Raw genomic sequence first — 17,804 nt, forward strand, 5'->3', positions numbered from 1 at the left:
AGAACACCTTTTTGTTAATGACAATAAACTACAAAGGTTTATTAGTCATTATATTTAAAAGAGAGTTTTTTAAAATTGTAAAACAAGGATTTATATCTATATTTTTGTTAACCTTTTTACATTATCTAGTCAACCACATTTACATTGAAATCCATTGTATTTTTTTATTTAAACACTAGTTTAAAATCCTCTTTTGTAATTTTTAGAAATAGTTATTTCACGCATCGTATTATAAACGGCTTTCCGCGGATATAGAATGTACAATTATGAGATTAAAACTAGTTTTTTAGCCCCGAGGTGACGAAGTCACCGGCTAAAAAAAACTAGTTTTAATCTTATGATTGTACATTTCTATATTCGTAGAAAGCTGGATATAATACGATGCTAGACATAGTTTTTTCGTATGGATGAGAACCGGTTCCTATCCACCGGATTCGAATGAATACGAGAAAAGATCTTTATCATGACAGATGGACAACCATACTGACTGATATAACTGTCTAAAAGTTGCACATCTAAAAATATAGGTCTGCATTAATAAAATACCAGATTCCACATAATATTTGACGCTTCATTAATTTTGTTCCAAAAACAGCCTGATTCTAGGAATATAGATATATTAGTGCTACAGTTCTATTAATATCTCAAATAGCCTAAAACTAGCGTGTGCATTTACTAAGCCTGAATAAGTCTAGAAGTCAGCTTCTATAACTAATTACAAACAAAAGAATGGCCTAGCTGGAGCAACGATAAGATAAGGTTTTGTAAAAATTATAGATATTTGTATTTTGGAGTCCAAAAAAGTATGAAGGTTTGAATGCCTTACATAATTTTATATTTTGAGTTTTAGTCTCTGGGAGAGAAGGGTTGAGGAGGGACATCGAACCCCCTACCCTTATTTCTAATTTTAGTTTTTTTAAAAAATTTCATTTTTGTTTTAGGGGCAGTTTTTCTAGGGAACGGGGTGGTATCTTTCCCAAAAATAGTTGAAAACCTTCTCAGGACAATATACTTCAGTACACACCTACAGACATACATACTCACACATACAGACTCATATACACCCTGTTACTTTTGTATAATAATATACAAATAATAAATATTGGGGAGAAGTATGAAATTATGAAATAATATTATTGTTATGTATTGATGTGTTTTCCTGGCTCGAAATTGGTCTTTAATCTTCAACCTCGGACCTAAAAAAATAAAACAAGGATGTTAATTTTCATAGATTTTAGTTAGATTTTTTTGTTGTTTTCTTATATTGTAGAGAGAAGGAGACAATGAAGCTAGGAATAATCTACATCCCTTTATTATCAAAAAAATATAATTAACCGTAAAATACAGAATTTTGAAAATAAGAATTATATAAAATTTGATTGTCTTATCCTGTGTTATTTTTTGAAATAATCACAACGTCAATTTTAGGACAAACGGACAGAACTAAAATATTTTATTACTCAGGTAAATTTATATAATAATTTTGAAATTGAACATAAACAGAATTTTCTATATATTCCTTGTATGTTACATGATATTCAGAAAATACAGATGAAAGTCAAAAGCCTATTTCTAAAATTTTAATTTCACGGTTGTTATTTCAATGTAACCTAATTTTAAGGGTTTTAATGTCGAAGTTATGGCCTTTAAAAAGTGGCCATTATTGACATATAATCATCCTGCTGTTATAAAAGACCATTTTTTATACTGGTGTCGACATTTTATCTAAAATTAACCTTTTATTATGTCTCTTTTTGTTAATTTAAATATGTTAGAATTGTTCTATCGATTTCTAACCAGAAAGTCCATAAGTTTATTTAAAACATGCTGATTTTTTTACTTTTTAGACAACAGATTTTTGTATGGTATAATTATCCTATTTTGAATATATATTCCTATTACAACAATTTACACTGACAATGTTATAAGCGAAGCATCTCCATAATCAAGACCTAAAAATGTAAGTATGTCCTTAAACAGTATCCTGTATTTAGGTAGTTTTGCAACAAATTTTCTGACAATTTGTTCAGACTTTAATATTTATAAATTCTACATATTCAGTTAGGACACTTTAAATTGTTAATGTTCGTTTTTCCTACCATTAGAGAGCTTCGCTTTTATGGATGTTGTATCCTTGTTTATACTCATTCTACTAAAAATAGCTGTCATTTATAAATAGCCTACATTTATATTAGAACAAAGTCTGAGTTGAGTAACTTAACAAGGACAAGTTTGTCAATAAGTGACAAACAAAGCCAGTAACTTGTTAAATCTAAAAAAAAGAAAATAGCCACCGCCTGGTGCTTATTCTCAAAAAATGAGAAACCAGTTGCTATTCAACTACTAACTTAAACTAGCAGGCACCTTGTCATCCTTAGATTTATGTTCAGCAGCAGCCAATAAAATTAAATTTAAAACATTATAGATGCAAGTAAGGCAATCAGGCGCATTTGCAATTTTGCAGCCAACGATTAAAGCAATCTTTAGGTAGCAGTTGCGTCCTAAAGTGTCAAAATGTACTTTAATATTCTAATTATAGAGTAGCTGCGCTACTAAAAAGCCTATTCTCTCTGTATTTTTGTATTCCCATGCGAGTCTAAATCAAATTTATGTGTGTAGGGGAAAATGTCGCCGAATATAAAATATTTTTCAGGTAAATTCTCTCCTGGAACTATTAACACAGAGCTAAGGCTGGTTACTCTCAAGTTTAAAAGCTTAACACAAAAAAAATTATCAGTGCTGTTATTGTAACGACATACATTTTTCATTAGCTTTCAACATTTTGTCGACGTGGAGATTATCGTCATTTCTTAATTCAATTTATTGACATTCATTTAAGGAAGATGATTAAAGCCCTCCACATATTATGACGTCATACGATAGAATAGCCAATGAGAGGTCAGTATACACTGTAATTGACCAATGGTAAAAGTTTATGCTGGCCTCTCATTAGTTATTTTATCGTATGACGTCATAATCTGTGGAGGGACTTTAATCATCTTCTCATTTACGTCTGCTATTTGCCATTTAAAGATGTAGAAAATAATAATTATATTGTCCAAAAACGCTATGCTAATAATATTATGCCTCAAAAATAACAACTCAACTTTTGACAGTATCAACCCCTAGAACGAAGCGGAAAATTAGCCCAAAAAAATCACGGGACTAAATTGAAGCTTCCCTAAAATAGATAAGTTTTTAAATCTTCCAATGGCCTATCTCTGAAAGCATGAAATAAGTGTGAATTATAAAATACAAAGAGTATCTAGGCATATGATATGCATTCACACAAATATAAGTCAATTTAATTGTGTTTCCAGTATCAGGCTTCGAAACCGATTAATATCCGGTGGACTAGAACCGGTTCTTAGCTATGCTAAAAATACATGTATAGCATCGTATTACATATACTTTTCCACGAATATAGAAATAAAAATCATAAAATTAATACCAGTTTTGTTAGCCAGGGCCTTTGGTTTTAATCTTATAATCTTTCATTTTAATATCCGCGGCAAGCTGTAAATAATACAATGCGATAATTAACTATTATGTCCCCATATTCTTCAAGAAATAAAAAAAGAAAAAAATGTAATTATTAATTATTGTAAAAATAGCTGTTTGAAATCAATATAAGAAAAAATACAGCCATCCATTGAGAATGCTATGGAAATAAGAAGGAGAAAAAACATAGCGTTACGGACTGACTGAATGAATGACTGACGGACGGACGGACGGACGGACGGACGGACGGACAAAATGAGAACAGTAAATAGACATTCCAGACATGTTATTGGTTGAAATTATGTGCAGATTTTTGTAGGAACGTATACATTTTTTTATGAGTCAGCTGTAAATAGTCTTTATTTCTTAAGATAAAGATTTTTTTGTAAAATATTTAAGCTATGATTAGTTGAATTCCTTGGGATAAAGATTGCTTTTTAGAAATGATGTCCTCGACAATTTCGTAGCTTGTAAGAAGGTGTTTGTTTGCTATGGAATCCCTTTTTAATTTGATGATTTTTTGGGTTAAGATGGACCATCTAGATATATCTATAATACAAAGTAGAACGATGTCTGTTTGTTTGTCTGTTTGTTTGTAGCGAAGGATCTCGCTAACCGCTTTATCCTTTACAGGGTAGCTTCTCATAGGTCCAGGGAAGGTTTATAACTATTTTCTTGGAGATGGGACACCCCTAACCCCCTACTATACCCCTAAAAAATGAAAAATACCACCCCTAAATTTTTTTCTTCTTTTTAAAACTAAAATTAAAATAGTGGAGTCGATTACCCCCCCCCTCAAAAAAAAAAAAATTTCCCCCTCCAAATTTAAAAAAAAAATAGTTTGGTCAAAGAAGGGGAGAAGCCGCTAGTCATGTATATTTTTACAAGTAAAACATGTGTATTAAAAGAAAAGGACGTATGTGAATAGTCGAAAACTGTTATTGAGTAGCTTTGCTACTAAAAAGTAAATACAATTATTCTTAGCCTGCCCTGTACAAATAAAAAAACAAAAGATTTAAAATTGCATAAAACAAATAAAAAATAATAAAATGCATTTTAAGAGGATGAAAAATAAAGAATTGAATTTTTGCACAAATTTAGCAAAAATTAAATCTAATTTGCGATTTGACCCGATTGAAATTCTAAAACAATTTAAGTAAATTGCAAAATATGGTTGGGTTAACAGAATATTAAATCAAAGAAGATAAAGTAAAAAATAGAACTTGAAACCAGTTTTCCCCTTTGATTTTTCGGTAAAAATCAGCATCATATAGACAAAAAGTTCTGTTGTATGCTTATGACTACCAAATTAAAATTTGAAGGTAATCCCAATTGTTTTGTGGTATATAACTACTTACAGATAATAAAAAGTAGACAAAAATTATTGAAGTTATATGACAACAAAATGTTTAAGCTCTAATTTTGTTGTGATAAGCAACAGGTGGATCTTATTCGTTGTTTGTTTTTTATTTCAAATTTATATAGAATAGCAGCAATTTTTATTGATTTTTTTGAAGAATTATTTCCAATCCTACTTATTGTAAAATGAACAATGCATATTATAAATTAAATTTCCTATGCAGCACACCTACCATCAATTCAAGATGGATAGACCAGTCAGGTAAACGAATGGATGTCTGTTTGTTGGAATGACTAAAATAATTAATAACCTATAAGGGCATTGTTGTTCAGTGGAATGAATAATTTCTTGCTCTGATAATACACTAATAATTATTATTTTTTTAAATTTATTTCGCTTTTAGTGATAAACTAGTTAGATATTAATTTTTAAAATCCTTACGCTTATAAGACTACGTTTAAAGAAATAAGTTTTAATAAATTATCCTAAATTATTATTTTCTCTCTCAAATATACTTTAGGACATCACATCATTTGTTTGTAATGGAATAAACTATCATAACCTGGTTAAAAAAAATAAAACAGTTCACAAAAATCCATTCTTTTACCTTACTTTGGAAACGAATGGTAAAAAGTATGGTTTTAGGTCAAGACATGCACTTAAATTTTCATTTATCGGATTGGTTATTACACGCACTTGGTAGAAAACACACATGAAGATAGTGGTGAAGCTATTCTATTGCAATAAATGAAGGAATGTAATTGACTTTTTTAGCTTGAGTCTTCTCAAAATTCGTCTAAATATTCCCTTTTCCAAAGCTCTATGATACTATGTCCTACCTATTCTAAAAGAAATTCTCATTATCCAAAACAGACGAATCATTCTATTTTCTTAAAACTTACCTATCTGTAGATATTTCTTGTATTTGGGATCATATGGTGTCCAATTCTCAAATCCGCCAAACTTCTTGTTGGCCTGGTTGTCCGTTGTGTGCGGATAATTAGGATTCCTAAAATAAATAGATTATTAGGAGAGGTTAGGAGATTTTGGACAGTTAATTATACTGGTACCAAAAGTACCAAAATGTCTTCTATTAATCGTTTGCTTACAATCTTTGGCTACTTTTATATTTATAGCTTGATTGGTTGGTTCAAACTAGCAGTGCCAAACCTTTTCAACATATATTTTTTTTATGTCGAAAAATTATTTTTTTTTTATAGTTCGTCTATAATTTCATACAAAAACGCCACGGAAAAAAAAATAAATATTTTACGATTTTTAATTATTTCAAAAAATAATAAATTAATTCTTAGTTGTCTTTTTATTTTAACATAAGGTTAAAAGATTTTCATATATCAAGAAAAGTTTGTATTGTTTGTGTGCTTTTTAAAGAAGCTCTGTAATACTTTTAAAATGTAGGTCAACAAAAAACTTAATTCCTATTTTTCTTACTTCCATGTACAGTGTAAGATAGAATTATTTTTGACGTTAGATAATGCCAAAGTTTTATTTAAAATTTAAAGTTTTGTGCAAAAAGAAGATATTGCATATTTCTCTCTTTTTATTCTTTATTTTGGCAGTTTACTACATTTTAAAGTTGCATATGCTATAAATATAGTTTGTATATGTATCTTGTATATTTTTCAGTAAGGTTCACTAAAGCATTTCCATATACCACTGCAACAACTAATCTAGTGTTCTCTTTTACTGTTCTTAGTTGTTAAAGGGCTTTGCTATTTAATGAGACAATAGCCTCCTCCTTATAATCAAATATGAGTTTAAAAAAAAAACTATTTAAGTCAATGGCTAGCAAGATGTTTAGGTCAAAACAGGAAGACAACTGACAAACATTTCAATATCTTATAATGGATAATAATGAAAAAATTCCCAATGTCATAGTGTGTATTTGGATTTTTTCATGAAGTTCTAGAAACACCCAACGTTCTTAGTTTTTATTTAAGATATAGTTTTGATTTCATAGTTATGCAAATCAACTAAATCAAGATATATAACCACAAATAGAACATTAACTTTAAAAGTAGCAAACCTTTATTTGTTTGTGGATCTATCTGTATTTCTAAATATGGCCTTAATATATACAATATACAGATATTTGAACTACTATATTTTCTTATATAAGCATATTTTTACATAGACAAACTTGCAGTATAGTAATTCTATTAAAATGTCAGCTACTCCATAAATTGGTTGTGTGCATAACGTTCGTTTGTTTGCCACCCTAATCGGGCTACTTATGTGGTGTTTCTTGTTGTCAAATCAAATCAAAGGTTTCAGGACAAACGCAGAAGTCCCAAACGTTGGAGTGGATAAACGCAGGAGTGTTAAACTATCAATATAATTAAGTATTTTTACACAGATAAGGTTAGGTCAAGGTATGAATATTACAAATAAGCTCCCCCGCAGGGGTTAGACGTCAAAAAATCTGTAAGGTGGTCTAAAATAGGATAGGTTAGGTTAAGTGTCTATTACGACGTTTGTCCATTACTGCGTTTGTCCTAGGAAAAAATCAAATCCTATATTGTTTAAAAGGATTTTTTCATTTAAATGTAGTATTAAATTTGCAACTTATGTTAAATAAAATACCTGCAAAAATCATATTAACGTTATAATTTTTAAAATGCCCTATGCTTTACCTCAAACAATTATCATAAATATGCTTGACAAATAGAATTGTCATTTTATTGCAGAGTTTCTTATCATAAAAAATGCCCTTCAAAATTAAACTTTAAACTATTAATCTACATTATTTGACGATTCTCTATTATAAGGACAATTAAATATGAAGCAAAAACCTATTTTGATACTGCTAAGAGATTTACTGTTCTTCCCTCGTTCGTGCCTCTTAAGCTTGTGGCAAAAACTAACTTCATATGCGTTGCTCAAACAGTGCTCAATTTTTACTCTAAATATTTCATTTAAAGCAAAATGTTGCCATCCGTTGACACAAAAAAAAAACTTTATTTATTTTTTAAAGAAGTCCTCCATTAGCAGTTTCCTTAAAAGTGGCTAGTCTAGCACAGAAAATTTTTGTATACTTTTAGTAGGAGTGACAAATTGTTTGTGTTATGATTAAGCCACACATATAAAAGTTTGGTAAACTTTTGGCACTGTAACTTTTACTAAACTTTAGAAATGCTTCATTTTTCTTTATTCTACAGAAAACAGACTAATTCTATGCAAAACAAATAATTTATTATGTAATATTTAAGATTCACTTTAAAGATTGAATCAACGAATGTACTATATTACATATTTTTATTTGGCAAGATGGAACGTGTTTATAATCAATAAATAAAGTTGTGAGAATAAAAGTATGAAATTCTAATAATAATAATTTCATTACTTTAAGAATACTTTTACATTTTCTTTGTCCCACAATAGGTTCTAGAATAGAAAAGGGATTGAAGAATAATGATATAGGACAAACTAGAGAGAATGTCATATCAGTTCTTCAAATAAAGCATTAAATATTCCTCATAAATTGCTAATTACTAGATAACTAAGCTATTAAAAGAAAAATAACATCCCTTGTGGATGTTTAATGTTAGAAAACTTTCAAACCTTTAAAAGTAAACAAATATAATAATTTTAGAAACAAACTATATATCTAATCTACTTAATATCTATACTTAATTTGTTATTAAAGGTAATTAAATAGGCACAGAACTTAAGCAGCACAATAGTTGCAAAAACTAAAGCAGAAATTAAACAGTAAAATTGGGACACACCAAAGATACCACTATAAAGATTTGTGGACTCCTAGAATGGAAATGAGAGGGAAAAGATTGGATAGTTTTTTTTTTGCATATATTGATATTGCAAAATATAACTTCTATTCAAAACAGATTTTTTTGGTTATCTAATTAAATCATATAATATAATATTTGTGGCAATTAAACTAATCAACTGATTAATTAATTAGTAAGTTTTTACAATAAGTCATTATTTCTTGAACAACTGTTACAAAGAATGTAATAACCTAGGGACAAAGGATTGGAATCCTGACACTTCTAAGTTATATTTTCTCCAAACTTTATTTTCTTTTTGCCCCTTCTTTTTAAGTTACAGCACAAAACAAGTTTTAAGCCACTAAGATATCCAAAATTTCAGCGATTTCAAATGGAATTAATTTGCTGAATCACAGCCACTGGTAATAACCACATTTTAGTTGAGGCCATCTAACAGAAAATAAAACAAACTAAACTTACCCTGAAATGATGAAATTAGTCCAATAGGTCATCACCACTTCAGCTAGCTGTTGTTCTTGTCTTGTATAGTTTCCATAATAGTCACCAAGAATGGGGTAGCCAAGAATATACTGTATCTCCTCCCCATGGACACAACCCAGCCTCTGGAAATAATATCTTTGTTAAAATTAATAGACAACTAGATAGTGATACATGTTTATGTCCCTGTACAAATGTACCAAGGTAAAGTTTTTGCCAAAACTATGGCTAATCTAACAGCAGCATATTGATGCATGTTTTGTCCCTATTCAAGGTGTCTTGGTAAAGTTATTGTCAGTTTATGAGAACTAGATCAAAACTAAAAGCTTGATATAAATATATGTTCCTGTACCTGTACCTATGTCTTCAGGAAAGGTTATTGACACTAATTATTGGGACAAACTAAGAGTTGGATACATGTCCCTGTCATTGTACATATGTGTCCAGGTAAAGTTATTGTCAGTTTAGGAGAACTATGGCAATACTAAGATTTGGATACATGTCTCTCTCATTGTACATATGTGTCCAGGTAAAGTTATTGTCAGTTTAGGAGAACTAGGGCAAAACTAAGAGCTGTGCAACTTATTTACTATTCCACATTTAGTCTAATATACTGGACTAAAAGGTAAAGTAAAAGTATTTAAAATATCCTTATTTTGAGTTGATTTAAAATTTAATTTATCAAAATATCCTTCTTCCATGTGGTTTTAGTAATAATATAATAGTCTGAAATAAGGTTCAAAATTTGACATTATTAATTTGACAATTAATTCTAAGTATTTTTGTCTTTTAGTTTTCCTTAATAACATTTTTTCTAGAGATAGCTCGAGTGAAAGAATGTTTACTCTAATGTTGCCCCCCCCCCCCCTCATAATTGAAATAAAAATAGAATTAATTAAAAGTAACGTTATTAAATGACCTATTGCTTATTTCTTTATTCCAGAAAATCTGTGTTTGTAATATATTATATAGCCAGTAAGAGGACCTAATTTTCTTTTTCTAATAAAGTAGAAATCAGTCCCAGCAAATGCAAAAGTCTTAGAAGTCTGTTTACCTTTTAGCATCGTATATGCTCCATAGGTTTTAATTCTTAGATTACAAATTAAGTCAAAATTATGTATGTATTTGCTTGTTTGTGTCATATTAAAAGTAAAAACAATTTAGCAATAAAACTATTTTAATGACAAAAATCTTACAGAAAGGAGGGAGCTTATTCTCCAACCCTCCTTCCCCTCCGTATAGATTCCAACAACAAAAAACTTATATTCAAATCGACTAAGATTTATTCAATTTTATCAATTTTGAAAGGCTTTCTAACTAGGTTTTTTGGAGACTTTCAAAAAACCATACAAATGAAATTAAATTGATAAAAAGGTAAAAAAAACACATGCCTTAAATTGCAATTGACAGAAATTTAAACTTTAAGAATGCATCAACCATCTAATGTGATTATTTTGATAGTTTGCAAAGACCACTTACACAAGCATATTTAAGAAGTCCATAGAGTAGTTAGAGATAGAAAAAGGCATAGAGATGATTAAATGATTCTTCTGTTTAAAAAGATGATTATCATTTAAGTAAGTTATAAAACTTTAAGCTGTAAAAATTTAATTTAATATTTTTGACTTTTAGTATTATTACAAAATATATTTCTGCCATCATAGAGTTCTAATAGTGGCATTAGGAAAAATTTCTTTATTGGTATGAAATAGCAATAAGTTTAACACAAAAAAGTGAGTAAACAATAATAAGTAGCAAAATTCTAAACTTTTTCTTGATATGAGTCTAAATTACCTCTATTAATAAATCTCAGTTCAGGGTTAAACCAATAATCTTAAACCCACTTTTAGAAATGTTATTTGAACAAATGTTATGGTAAGTGACCAAAAGGTTTAAGATTTAAAATAAGTGGACTGGAGTAGGATATAAGATTATTAAAAAGTAAATTATTCTTCTATTTGTTGAATTTTTTTATGTCTAAATATGAGTACATATATAAAAAAAAGTCTTGATATAAAGAACAACTGGCTTTCTCCCATAAAATGCCAAGAAAACAATTAATTTTAATGGATAAAACAATTACAGTGGGTTAAAAAAAAACATTTTTGTGATCATTTTACTACGTAATTTTAACTCATTTATTTCACTTTTTATAAAATTTAAATAGGTTTTAATTATATTATAAAAATCAATTTGTTTCAAAATATTAATAAAGTTAATTAAAAACAATAATTAACAATTTTATTCGTCGTATTTGATAAGAATTTAATTAAACTTAGATTATAAAAACTTATTCCAGATTAAACAAAGAAATGTTTTTTTATGTTCACTCTTTTAAAATAAAACTTTAAAAATCAGAAGATTTAATTTTGTTAACTTTCTATTATTTTTATCATTGATCACCTTACATTTATTTTAAATTTGATGAAAGTAAGAAGCACGGCTTCTTCTAAACTAAAATTTGTCATGTATCTTGACCTTTTGGGGGCTTGGTGTCGTTCCGCGTTCTACATTCAATTTAAAGCGTCCAATCGCTCTATAGACAACCAACGTTCTGATTGCACGACCTTTGTCTAAGAAGGCCTAACTGTGCATGGTAATGAGTTGCGCAAGTTTTGGGCCAAGGTATTCCCACTTACTCTATCATTTATATCGCGCATCTGACTTAGCAGCAATAGGAATTTTAACGTCGTTAGTTATGACGAAGTGATAAGACAAGATTCGAACCTATCACCTTCACGACGACGAGCGAATCTGCTGCATATTGAGCCACATTCGCGTATTCTCATGTACTCATTAACTTATTAACCTAGAGTGTATCTTCTTTTCATAAAGCCTTTGATAACACTTTTTTCAAAATGATGTGCTAGTTACCTGCGGATAAGGTCCATATCTTGACTGATATTCAAACACATAGAACCAGGAGTTTTTATTGAGCGAGGCATGATAATCTGCTGTTTCTATACCCGGAGCTACCCACAGACTGTCTGTTATTGCCTCAACTGTTATATCCCTGAAATTTAATTAGTATTAATTTGAATATAATTATTACAATCTTACTTATTAAGATAATGCAATGAAATGCTTTAATTAAAGAATTTTAGATATAAATAATCAAACATACAGTTATCATAGAATAATTTTGTATGCAAATTTATTCAAAACAAGATATTTTGGTTAAATAAACTCTAATTGGGTTAAAATAAATTCATAGTTTTCTTTTGAGAGGGATTTAATACTTGTACAAACATTGGTTTCTTTTTATTGTCATGTGAAAATATCTAGATATCAATTTAACCTGCATGAGTGAAAGACATATGACACACAGACCTACATTAGTTATAAAGTTGCTACGCTACTGATCAACAATAATTTTAAGTACCTGGTATTAATTGGTTGGCGGTTTGTGTTGGACCAATCAGTATACTCTAAAGTTATGCCAAGTTTTATTTGAATCTTTTACAAATATATTTATTATACAAAATACTGAAAATCTGTCTCTAAATTACTGAGATATTATTTAATCTACAGAAAACTTTGTGGCCTTTATCATTTTTCTATTAGGGCATTAGAACAACAATAAACTAAACCAAATTATGATAATTATTATATTTTTAACCTATAAATTATATGTAACTAGTGGCTACACCCTCTAGAAGCCTCTAGGGGCAATTAATATGGGAGATACTGTCCCTCAAAATAGTTAAACACCTTCCTTGGGCTTATAAAAAACTTCACTGTAAAGGATAACCATATCGGTTCATCGGTAAGCGAGATCCTTCGCTACAGACAAAGAAAAGTTTACTACTTTATATAAAAGGATATATTTGATAATTATACTGTAATCTCATAAATAGAAGTGATATAGCCCGTATTATCACATTTAAACGAAACAGAGCTTTAAATTTTAAATCTTTACTTGATCATGTTAGTTACATTATTACATTTTTATCTACCGTTTTTTTTTTGCTTTTTCCTATCCCTTTTCCAAACGTTTTTTTTGTTGTTGTAATTTTTGTACCTTTTATTACTTCCTTATTATCGGAAATTATATTTAATTGATTTATGTTCTATTTTTATTACATCTCGCTAATTGTAATAATATTGTATAACCGGGAAATATTGCCTTTGAGTGCAATATATATTTTTATTAGCAATGAAGCTCTTCTATATTTGGGTTTGAACAACTATGCTGTTGGGAGCTACAAACCTTTTTATTACACGACTTTTGTCTTATGTCCTAACTGTGCATGGTAATGAGTTACGCCTGATTTGGGAAAAGGCATTTTCCCTACTCTAACTATTTATGTCGCACATCTGACATATCAGCATTAGGAATTATTTTTAACGTCTTTAATTCACCTTCCCGACGACGAGCTGATACGCTACGTGTTGAGCCAAGGTCACAGATCTAAAGCGACTATGGATAGTTTCCTTATTGAGACATTATCTTTTAGAAGGTGTGACGCAAACCACACTCCCGCAAAATAGCCTAATACTTGCATTAAACCAATATACCACAAAAGTAAATCCGTTTAGATGGATGTTATCATCCTTGTTTATATGAGAAAGCATGGTTGAAACACGAAAATAATTGCAAAAAGGAGCAATATCTTGATTGCATTTTCTATTTAAAAGATGTATTATTTTCTTCAGAAATCGTATTCTCTCTTACATATACTTTATTATAATGCTTAATTAACGCATGTTTGACTTTATAATAACGTTTGATTGACGAGTAAATACATAATTTTCAAAATACTATAAATAATAGATTTATGATTATATGTAGAAAAGTCTTCTTGGTTCAAAATGTTTTCATTTCAACTGATATAAATATAGTAAGTTTACTATATTTGTAGGCTTTTCTATAATCATTAAGAGCAAATCTTTTTTTGATTAGGGCGGTCCGTTCGTTCGTTCATATGTACGGTTAGATCTTACCTTTAAATAACTTATGTTCGAATTTTTCTATTAATTTCCAAAATTAATGCTTTTAATTAAATTTTTGGAATTGGTGTCTAGGACGATTTGGCACAATATTATGAACGAGGATTATCTATGGTAGAGTCTTAAAACAATATTAATTATGATTAATCTATACAACTTGTTTCGAAAATAACTTTTTCTTTATAACCCTGAATAACACAAATTTTATAAGATTAAAGTTTTCAAACTTGACATAGCATTCCTGTGAGAATAGCTGAGAATATTTCTTTCTGGTGGGTGGAGTAGGTTGATGTCACCAGGTCTGATACTAACCGGTTCCTAAACAAAAATGTTTATCATTAAATTAGAAATATAAAATCTAAATTGTCAATCTGGCAAAAAAAATCCGTCAAACTTAGAGAGGTGTTCTTTGCAGATGACCCCTTTTGTTTATTTGTTTGCGTTTCATTCCAATAATACGACCAAATTTTTCTAAGAAATTCAACTACTCGTTGTTCATATATTCTATTTATAGCTGACTTACTATTGGAATGAAATGAAAAAGTTACCGCCGTTCCGCACCAAATTCTTTACACATTCCTACCAATAAAATGGCCGGAATATTCCTCTACTGTTTTCTTGTTGACTTTTTAGAGTATGTATCTATATCTTTATTATCATTAGGATTGTGGGAACGGTTGTAAGCACGTTTAAAAATCTTGGAAAAATAAGTAAATTCTATATTACATATATTAATCCCTAATTTAAAAATCTGAAATATCTTCAGAGAAAAGAAACGTGTACACTAAATCGACTTTAGTAGTGCAGATTATCCAAAATAAGGATATTAACATAACTTTTTAACTTTATAAATTTGGTATTTAATCCTTTACAGTTCATGACTTTTTTTATGACATATGGTTGATGCTTATGGATGAAATTGTCATTCCCATATAAACAACCCCTTAAATAGTGGATATAAATATTCATTTATTTCCCGGAGGTAGTCATTTTTATAAGATTTTTAATTTTTTTTGGGAAAATTTTATAATTTTTATTAATTATTAAAAGAAACTTGATATAAATTATCATAGCCGGGAAATAAATGAAAATTAAAAACCAAAATTAAACTACATTTTAGCATAAAAAAATGAGTTTTTTGTTTAAATGAGAATGATATTCCTGTCCAGTTTTTTGTTTAGGAATGAATAAATGATGACCTATCGGTCCATCATTTATTCTCTCGGGTAAGAAATATTCATTCCTAAACAAAATGAATAAATGATGACCTATCGGTCCATCATTTATTCCCTCAGGTAAGAAATATTCATTCCTAAACAAAAAACTGGACAGGAATACCCCATTGTTTAATTAAGAAAAATATAAATATACCCTGAGAAAAAATAAATAATTACTGACATATAAATGCGATATTGCTGCACTTCTCATTAACATAATTGTCCTTGCTTGATAAAGATTAATATTACTTGGATAAATTAATTAAGAGTAGAATATTAATGAATCTGTATGTACACAGATTATACTATACATTAGGGTTGGTTATATCAATTATTGAGAAAAGAATAGTTTTTCAAAGCAAAACTTTTCTGTAAATAAGGTCAGCTAACCCGTCTGTCCATTCTTGTGGGATACTTCTTGTCGTAAATTTAACCATGTTATGATTGTCCTATCGATTTCAAACTTTGAATGATAATTCCTGTAACAGTGTGTTATGATGAGAAAAGTTGTCTATTTCAAACATGCTTATTTTTTTACTTTTTAACGTTTATACTTTCCTGTACATAAAAGATAAAGGGTAGTTTATTTAGTGTGTTTTTCCAAAAATATCACAAAACATTACAAACACACACTCACACACACACACACACAAACAGAAAGCTGCCATTGAAGGCATTAAAGAGATTAAAAGACATGTAAAGATTGGTAAGATTGGCTGTAATCAAGGAAAATATGTATATTCTATGTATTCCAGGTCTCACAGGATTGAAGGAGTAGGTAAAATTCTAGTTTAGTTATGTATCGCATCGTATTAAAGACTGCTTTACTGGGATATTAAATGAAAAATTATAAGACGAAACTAGTTTTGTTAGCCCGGGCCTTAGGCTGTTTTAAAATTTATTAATTTTATGATTTTCATTTTTATACCCGTAGAAAATAGTCTGTGATACGATGCTATACATAATTTTTCAGTATGACTGAGAACCGGTTCTAATCCAGCGGATATCAATGGGTTTCAAAGCCATACTGGAAAATTATTTCCTACAATAGACAATGTATTCTTTCAATAAACACAAGGCATCCTCAAATTTAACTAGAACGTATTGCCATCTACCCTAAGTGTATGTGTTAAGCAACTCTAAACAATCCCTATGTATGGGTCAATGCATTCCTCAAACAATTACCATTAATTTAGGGCACTAGACATACACCAGCATTAACATCTCTAGTACGACGCAGTGCAGGAAACCCTCAATGAGGGTGAGCGTACGTTTCAGAAATTAAAAGTGAAAAATTTCCAATTTTTAAACATTTGGTTTTAGAGTTTCATTATACTCATTTTATATCAGGGGCGTCCAAGCTTTTTATTTTGGGGGGGGTAAAATTTTTTTAAGGGGGGGTTAATTCGGTTTTGGGGGGGGGGTAAAATGGCAAATTTTTTTACCCCCCCCCCCCCCCAAATTTTTACCCCGGGGGTAAAATTTGCTTGGAGGGGGTAATTATCCCCCCCTGAAATCTGTTGGCAGGTGTAAAATTTGTTTACCCCCCCCCCCCAAAATTTACCCCCGGGGTAAAATTTTTTTTTGGGGGGGGGTAATTTAAATTTTATCAAAAATTTTGTATTAAAAATGCGCGCGAAGCGCACAAAAATTTTTTTTGTTAGAGATTTTCTATTTTAGGGGGGTATTTACCCCCCCCCAAAATTGTTTGAGGGTGGTAAATACCCCCTCCTAAATGGTTGGGGGTGCCTACGGCACCCCCAGGGTAGGGGAAAATTTTGAATGGGGGGGGGGTAAAATGAAAAAAAATTTGGGGGGGGGGGGGAAATCGCCCCATTACCCCCCCCCCTTACACGTCTATGTTTTATATACCCGCTTTCTAAACATTTTAGGGATGAAATTGTTGTCGATTATTATTAATCTTATTGTCATTAACATTCCCTTAGTTTAAAACAAGGATGACAACATCCATAAGTAGCGAAGCCATCAGAAAAAAATAATATTTTGAGTATGTTAAAATGACATCACAAAACCTTTTAAAAATGTATAATATCTTTTAAAGCATTAGGCTAAGAAACAAAACGTAAAACAATCGATCTAGCACCCCAACCAATATACAAATCTTAATGAAACTTAGTAAAAATATGTAGGATGCAAATTTACTTAATCTATAAAAAATTTCAGTCGTCTGTCTTAAGAAAGGAGTCGAGAAAATTACGAAAACAAAAAAATCTAGGAATCAATCTAGCACCCCAATTAACAAACAGATGGACAAAACAATGTATAGATTAGATGCGCATATTTTAGGGGAATATTCACTAAAAATTTCAGCTGTCTATCTTTTATAGGAGCCGAGAAAATTACGTTTCCCCCACTTTGTCTAAGACAGACGGACGGACGGACATTTCGAATTATAGAGTAGCTTCGCTACTAAAAATATGAATTGATGATTTTTAAACCTCAACTATTACAATACTTTAGCCTTACTGGATTTATTTTTATTCCTGAAATATCTAGGACGATGGAGGT

At 29.8% G+C, this 17,804-nt stretch overlaps 1 protein-coding gene across 1 annotated transcript in view; it reads right to left on the reverse strand.

Annotated features, from left to right (window-relative positions):
- Nucleotides 1-17,804, reverse strand: part of LOC145312356 (fatty acyl-CoA hydrolase precursor, medium chain-like) — a 149,474-nt gene that overhangs the window by 23,524 nt on the left and 108,146 nt on the right. Inside the window, exons 15-21 of the mRNA XM_080151595.1 lie at nt 14,300-14,376; nt 12,491-12,536; nt 11,983-12,121; nt 9,091-9,233; nt 5,764-5,870; nt 1,165-1,196; nt 547-602 (exon numbers count right to left, since the gene is read on the reverse strand). Coding sequence (XP_080007721.1) covers nt 547-602; nt 1,165-1,196; nt 5,764-5,870; nt 9,091-9,233; nt 11,983-12,121; nt 12,491-12,536; nt 14,300-14,376 — 600 coding nt within the window. The remainder of the gene's footprint in view (nt 1-546; nt 603-1,164; nt 1,197-5,763; nt 5,871-9,090; nt 9,234-11,982; nt 12,122-12,490; nt 12,537-14,299; nt 14,377-17,804) is intronic.

The sequence above is a fragment of the Acartia tonsa genome, chromosome 2 (genome assembly GCF_053477335.1).
Source record: "Acartia tonsa isolate MP-2025a chromosome 2, ASM5347733v1, whole genome shotgun sequence".
NCBI lineage: Eukaryota > Metazoa > Arthropoda > Copepoda > Calanoida > Acartiidae > Acartia > Acartia tonsa.